General features: G+C 38.9%; 1 protein-coding gene across 1 annotated transcript; it reads left to right on the top strand.

Moving 5' to 3' along the window:
- Positions 1-1,154: 1,154 nt before the first annotated feature.
- LOC108988408 (calmodulin binding protein PICBP-like) lies at positions 1,155-6,294 on the top strand. Its single transcript, XM_018961665.2, has 3 exons — positions 1,155-1,977; positions 2,068-5,775; positions 6,039-6,294. Exons 1-2 carry the CDS (start codon positions 1,630-1,632, stop codon positions 5,713-5,715), a joined length of 3,996 nt encoding a protein of 1,331 aa, XP_018817210.1. The 5' UTR covers positions 1,155-1,629; the 3' UTR covers positions 5,716-5,775; positions 6,039-6,294.
- The last annotated feature ends 1,738 nt before the right edge of the window (positions 6,295-8,032 follow it).

Here is an 8,032-nt window from a genome sequence, read left to right as displayed (position 1 = left end):
TATTAAAAAATACTTCCTTAATCACGATGATTTTTTTTATTTTACTTCGTGATTAAGGAAGTATTTTTTAATGATTTTTTTTATTTTCTGATTAAATGAGTGTTTTTTAATGATGTTTATTTTTTTAAAATATTTAAAAATGTTAAAAAATCTTTATAAAAAATAAGTTTAAAAAAAACACATGAAAAAACACATGCTAGAGCCAGCGGTGGCACTAGCATTGTTCTATATTTTATGTGAAAATTTAGAAAAATTATAATGATGAGTTGAGATGATTTTTGTATCCAAACGAACCCTAAGACTAAAAAATGAGAATTTTGTTTTTGAAATGAATATTTATTGAGTTTTGTGAAAGTTGATAGGAAAAATGAGAAATTGTTCGAGTAAATTAAATCTTTGAATTTGTTTTTTATTAGGGTAAGTGATTAGATGAAAAGCTTTGTTTTTTTTAAGATATATAATTATTCTAAGATCTAAAAGATGTTTGGATTAGATTTGGAAACTTTTTAAACCAAACATGAAATCAATTTAGTCAAACGAAAATGCTTTTACCTCATCATGACAGTATTTATATTCATACATAGTTGAATTATTTTATATTATGCTAATGCGGAATTCAATTAATTTGTTTGTTGAATAATGTTTAAAAAACTTCAACTTTATGGAAAATCGTGATTGAGAGAACACAGATCGATTATCACAAAAATGGCAGTTTGATGATGTAAATTGATCCTTTTGATAGTTAATAATGTCATGATTTAAAAATATTAAAATAAAAAAAATTCTATTTGCAATCTCTCACTTGGAGACTGTATGTACAGACCCTTTATTAAATAAGAAAAAAATTATTTTAAGTGAGATATTTTTGTAATTTTAAAAAATTTTAAAGATAAAATTGTCTAAACTTGAATTGCAGTCTCCGAATAAGGACGTAACATTGCTCTTAAAATAATTCGGACTACGAAAATGTACAAAATGTACCATAAAAAATGGAATGGAATTACTTGACGTTAGACTGATTGAAATCTGAAATGAAATTTTCAAAGCAACGACTCGTTGAAGGGAATACATTAATATATCTTATGGCATTAAATTTTAAGAGCCACGCATTGTTTTCAGGAATAATATTTCACATACAAACCGTGTGGGTCACTGCATGCGCCTTTACACTTCACAGGAAAAAGAAAGTCATGCTAGCATGTTGCAGCTGATCTTCATCATATCTCAGGATTCTTTCAACATGCACAGGAATCAATATTATAATCTAAGCTAAGATTTGAATATTTCTTTATTGTCTTTTGAATTTTTCATCAGAAAGACAAAGTCATTGGCATGTATTCTGTGTTTGTACAAGTCAAGGCATCTTCCTGTCCCTTTCTCCGCCATAATCAAACTTGGTAACGTGCCAAAGTCATGGCTGAAATTTTAAAAAGCAGTTGGAGGAAGATGAAGAAGACCAGTCACTATAACCAGGCACAAGCTTTTGAATCCCTTGTCCTTCCCAGACAGCCAGAAGGGCACTTATGCTTTTCTTCCAAAGCTTAATTCTCCACCGCAGAGTAAAGATAGAGACTGAAAAGATAACTCCACCCTCCATAGCGTTGAATACTCTCGTTACAAATTCAAAGAATGATTTCTAACAAGCTTGAAGCTGGCACCGATTATGAAAGTGTTGGTTCTGCGGAGTCTGAGATGGCATCAATAACCAAGGACTCGTCTTGTTTTGGGGACAACAGTGACAGAGGAGGAAAGGAGCCAAAGAAGAAACTGAAGAAGCTGAGGTCAATCAAGTTCTCAAGATTTCCAAGCTTAAGATCATCCAAGAGATTGATGAAATCTCGAAATAATCACCTTCTCATTACCTTACCTGCTAATCCATCAAGCTCGGGACAGTCCACTCCAAATAAGATGTCAGATGTGTCCCCATGTTATATGAAGGCCACAAGCAGTTCAGATGCAAGGAAGGGAAGTTTTCAGGCAAGTACTTGAAATCATTGAATCTAGTCTTGGTAACAATAATTCAAGAATAGATTTTCTTATACACCAAATATTACTTCTTGTGAACAGAATCCAATGACAACCTCGGCAAGGAGATCGAGTTTAAAGCCTGAGAAGAGTTTGACAAGAATGGCTAGTTTGAAATTCAAGAGGACTTTCATGAGTAAAAGCTCTGGAGGGACTGAGGTGCAGAGGAAAGCACAGAGGTCAAGATCAATCAGACAGGAAAAATTGGAGGGGCGACGTCCTTCCACAAGAAGCTTCAAATTCCGGTATCAGGCAAGATCCCGTAATTATGAATCCAGTTTTAGCAGCAGTTATCAAAATAGCAAAAAATCATGTGTTTCAAAGCCGAAATCTACTTTGTCTAGTAACAAATCTGTGAGAGTTGTAACTAGAGCATCAAGTTTGAGACCTGTGAGAGTCTTAACAAAAATGGGTACTTTCAAATCTAAGAAGTCTTCCACGGAAAAATGTTGTCAAATATGTCAATCTCCTAACTCAAGCATGCATAAAGCTACCTGTTCTTCAATTCTCAAGGATTCCAAATTCCCTAGCTCCTTAGAGCTCGAGCTTCAGCCTGGTGAACATGAATCTGCAGGAACTTCAGTCATGAAGGTTTGTACTTATACTTATTGCTCCCTTCATGGCCATCACCATAATGCTGCACCTCCATTGAGGCGCTTCATTTCCATGAGGCGGCGATTGCCGAAGACCCAAAAGAGCATGAAACGGCAGTGTCAATTTTCTAACGGCAAACGTTCTGGAAATAGGAAGAACGAACTTCAGGCAAACCAAATGCTCAATAATGGAGATCTTGCAGTTGCTAATGCCACCAGAGCAATCTCTCCTGTCAAACAAAAAGAAGGCAGGGACTTGTTTGTAAAAATCCAAGCTGAAGATCCAAAGGGCATGGCAAATGGAGTAGGCGCATCAGGTGGAGAAGATGAAAATCTCTGTGATTTGGAATATCAGGGTGAGATGCTGCTTAGTGACACTACGCACTCAAATATGTCTGAAGCCACTCATGAAGACAGAAAAGAAGAGAAAATTGGTACATCCAACAATGGAGAGGCGGAGGCTAATTCCATTCTCACTGACAAAACTAGAAGACCAACCGATGATGAATTTCTAGAACTATCAGGAAGTAACAGCATTGGCTCTTCTGATTTTGATCTGGAGTCATTGGAGGAAAAAATCACAGGCAATGAAGAAAAGAAAGGAGAATTGGAGCCAGAACATGAACTTTTTCACAAGATCTCTACCCAAAGTGACTCCATGCCCAATAGGATCAATGATGCAAAACACAAAATGCAGTTTAAAAATCAAAAGTACATCGGAATGTGGCACCTGATGTATAAGCATGCAGTAGTTGGTATCAACAGAAAAGTTGGAAACCAGCTTCCTCTAGAGGAATTGAAGGATGAAGAACAAGTGAAGGATACCAACAACTTGCTTGGAACTAACCACTGCAGTTCTTCTGAGGGCTTTTCTGAGATAGGTAAGGGCACATCCAGGGAAAGTCATGATCCTGACAACCAAAAGAATGAGATCAGGCAGAACGAAGCCATTAAGCTGGTACAAAAAGCATTTGATGATATCCTTCTCCGAGACTTTCAAGACTACCCAATGGATGATGCATCAATTAGTAGTAGCATAAGTTCAGATCGGGAACTCTTCGAAAAGAGTAATGGAGAGGGCCGGGAATGGAGCATCTCAGCCTCATATGAGCCAGCTAAAGATAGCATGGTACAAAATCCAGAAACAACATGGCTCAAAGCTGATAGCATTAGCACTCCCAAAGAAGAGAGAAGTGCATCAAACGTGAGAAATGAATCCGACCAGAAAGCACCCAAGAGCTGGAGCTACTTGAAAAAGCTAATTCTCTTCAATAGATTTTTCAAGGCATTGGAGAAGGTGAAAAATTTCAACTCCCGGGGGCCACGATATCTGTCCTTGAAGCCTGGCCCAGAAGCAGAAAAAGTCCATTTGAGGCACCAGACAACAGACGAGAGAAAAAGCACCGAGGAATGGATGCTTGATAATGCACTTCAACAGGTCATTTCTAAACTAGCTCCAGCTCAAAAACGAAAAGTAGCTCTTCTTGTCGAAGCTTTTGAGTCAGTTCTTCCACTGTCAGAAGTTGAAACCAGTCAAAGGTCCAATTCTGCAGTTTGCACTCGAGCCAATCCCATTCAAGCCTGCATCTGTGATGGTTCCTCAACTCAAAGTGGAGGAGAAACAAGTCAAGAAAGTAACTATGAAGAGTTTACTGAAATTTTGATTGGGAAAACATCATTTCATGAGAAAAATTTCAAAGCTTACCCAGACCAAGTCGGTGATTTTCTCAGGGACAAACAGATCCCTCCAATGAAATTTTCCGAGCTCAGAGAAACAAGTTCGGATTGTTGTTGCATTAAAACAGCACAGGAAATAACTGCCTCTCAAGACACTGATGAAGAATCGAAGGAAAAGCAAATTTCCGCCATCAATCTTGATAAGGTGGACAATAAATTCCTTCTTGCTGATGGTCAACCTGATTCCATCATTAGTTGTTCACCAGAGATCAAAGATCCCAGCTCAGGTAATAAATTCTCCTCAAAGCCCGAGGACATTGTAAGCACCTGTCATGAAGAAGTTGGAGAGAATTGGAAAGTCTCCAAAGAAATAACTTTAAGTTCAGAATTCTACAACGGTGGTTCAGAATCAGAGGGCAGAGATTCAGGGATGCATATATTAATCAGTGAACCTTGCCAATTGAAGGAACGGATAAAAGCCGAAGAAGAAGGAAATGGAAGAACTGAGCTAGAATCTATATCCCTTCCAGAAGTTTCTTCATTTGAAGAATTTAAGCCTGATTGCACCATTGATGTAGCAAATGAGGCCCGGTTTGAAAAAAAGAGAAACGTGAGGCTGTGGTACTTGGTGTATAAGCACATGGTGTCGAGTATTGCAGCAACAGATGGAGCCAAGCCACATTTTGGTGAAGCAGGTGAAGAAGAACAATTGGATGATGCCAACTCATTGCCAGAAACAAGCACTTCTAGTTCTGGCCAAGATTCCTCAGAAATGGATCAAGAAACAGATAGGTATAATGAGGCAGATGAGCAAAAGGTTGAACTCCACCGTATTGAAGCCATTAAGCTGGTAGAAGAAGCAATTGATGAAATCAGTCTTCCAGAAATACAGGACCTCTCACCTAATGATCTAATGAGCACTAGTGACATGATTCCAGCTGAGGGACTCTCAGAAGAGAAAACTGGTGAGGGAGGGGAACCATTCATCTCTAATTACAAAGACGGCTTCACAGAGTCCCACAAAAAATATCCAGGAGAAAAATGGCTCAAATATGGTAAGATCAGTACCCAAGAAGAAGATAAAGCAGCAATGAACGTGGGAAAAAAGTCGAACAAGGAAATGCCAAGGAACTGGAGCACTCTGAAAAAGTGGATCTTGCTTAAAAGATTCATCAAGGCATTGGAAAAGGTAGGGAAATTTAATGCACGGGAGCCACGTTATCTGCCTTTGGAGCCCAACACAGAAAGAGAAAAAGTTCATTTGAGGCATCAGGGCATGGATCAGAGAAAAAATGGTGAGGAATGGATGCTTGATTATGCACTTCAACAAGTTGTTGCAAGATTAACACCGGCACGGAAAAGAAAAGTGGAGCTGCTTGTTCAAGCTTTCGAAACAGTCATCCCAACCATTGGAAGATGAAAGAAAAGATGCAGCAGCTTCCAATAATGCAAAACGGTGTTCAATCCATACGTCACTAAGGTAAAAACAAAGAGCTTGAATTTTCCTTTTCAATCACACAAGGCAAGACAATAAGTCCAACAATACACAAAGAGAAGTATGATAATAGCACAAACGAGCTCACAAAGCTAAAAAAAAGTAGGCAAAAGACCTTGGAAAGAAGAAACTAATAACAACAGAGACAGATCATGAACATAATAATGCCCCTGTTCTTAACGTAACATGTATTAATCCAAGAATAATGCATATATCTCCTTGGAGTCTCACAAATTCTTTTTATACAGGTAAGGCGATAAAAAAGCAGCTATTTTGAAATGGTCACTGGAGATGGCTCTGTAGCACCACTCTTAGAGGAAATTTTCCCAGAGACGACCGTTTGGCTGAACAACTAAACTGTTATTCATTCTATCATTTAGTACATAAACCATGTAGATGCAAGTTATGAGTTAATGAAGATTGTAAGGTGCATACACTTCTTGTATGATTTCAAGGCTTATTTGAGGCCAAAAGGTTGTGAAAAATGAAGAGAAGTTATTATTACACATTTTTATACAGGAAAATGCTATTTCGAGTTCTGAAGACTGAAAGGTTCACCATAATCACTAGTTTAAAACGTGGTACTGTAAATTATTCCGGAAACTATCAGATAAATATATACTTGTTTCTCTCTCCAGACCATCTCTTGCCAATGACTACAGGTAAATTACCGTTATATAGTAACCAAACCTTTTCCGTCCACATTAACACATATGAAGAACAAGGAACAAACATGCATACAGGTGGCTCCTGACCAGGATTAAGCTAGCTACTGAATTGGTGTCTGCCTAATTGTAAGACCTTAAAAAGAAAAACATGGGTGGGTGAGTCAAACCCACATATTTGGGCCTGTAAGCAGCAAGCTTATGCATGTGGAGAAGCAGAACATCTCCCATAATGGATCAAAGATTCAAAAAATCTCCTATTTTTTTTTTTTTTTTTTTGTGAACACGGTATTACATAATGAAGCTGCAGGTCGTCATTCACCCACACCCACAACAGCTACATGTCGTCTAGTACAGATACTAAAGTCTGAAGAAGGCTGACTAGATACGCCATACTTTCCTTATGTTGATTATTCTGTTACATTTGCTATTTTGTACATATTTCCATAATAAAGATTCTTTCTGTTAGTTGGTTAGTTTGTTAGGAAACATGTGTATAAGAGAATGCTTGTATCGTGCATAGTGATTAATTGAAATCAGTGAATACTTTCCAGAATTCTATGCCTCATGCTCTCTGAGCATTTCCGTTCCTCTCCTCTATTTTGTTACATGGTATCAAGAGCCTGAGAGCATCCATCCATGGAAGATCCTCTGGAAAGTTCAGCCGATTCATCTCCAACCCATTCCGCGAACCACTCTGCCCACACAACCCATTTGCCTACCAACCATTCGACAAAATACCTAAACCTAACAGACCCAAGCAACCCGTTTCGATTGGACAACGGCGACAACCCTGCAGTGATTTTAGTCACTGATTTGCTTACCTCCGATAACTATGCAACCTGGTCCCGCGCTATGCGGCGTTCCCTCCGTGCCAAAAACAAATTGGGATTTATCACTGGTGCCATCCCTCGACCCACCAAACCAGAGGACCCTTTTCTTGAAATCTGGGAACGTTGCAACGACATGGTCGTTTCATGGCTACAGAACTCCATCAGCCCAGCTATCAAGTCCAGCGTGGTCTTCGTTGATGTTGCTCGCGACATATGGCTCGATCTTCAGGACAGATTTTCTCATCAGAACGGGCCTCGCATCTACCAGCTCAAGCAGACCCTAGCTCGACTCCTCCAAGAAAATGACTCTGTAAGTATTTACTATGGTAAACTTAAGACGCTTTGGGATGAACTATCTATTTACGATCCACTTCCCATCTGCACATGTGACTCTCTGAAATCATTTGTTGACCGATACCAACGAGATTGTGTTTTTCAATTCCTCATGGGATTAAACGACACTTACTCTCCTGCTCGGGATCAGATCATGCTCTTGGATCCATTGCCCTCCATCACAAAAGTTTTCTCACTTATCCATCAGCAGGAACGTCAACACCTACTCCTTCCAACTTCCAATCCCTCCCCTGATTCCATGGCCTTTGCCATCAAAAGGCCCTTCCACTTTACCCCTAAACCATCACTCCAATCCAAACCAAACCAAAAGAAGGAACGGGTCTACTGCACTCACTGCAAAATCACTGGACATTCTTTTGAGAATTGTTTCAAAGCCGGTAATGCTGAGCC

The sequence above is a fragment of the Juglans regia genome, chromosome 3, assembly GCF_001411555.2.
Source record: "Juglans regia cultivar Chandler chromosome 3, Walnut 2.0, whole genome shotgun sequence".
NCBI classification, from domain to species: domain Eukaryota; kingdom Viridiplantae; phylum Streptophyta; class Magnoliopsida; order Fagales; family Juglandaceae; genus Juglans; species Juglans regia.
The sequence above is the reverse complement of the archived record's forward strand: the minus strand, read 5'-3'. Positions and strand labels throughout refer to the sequence as shown.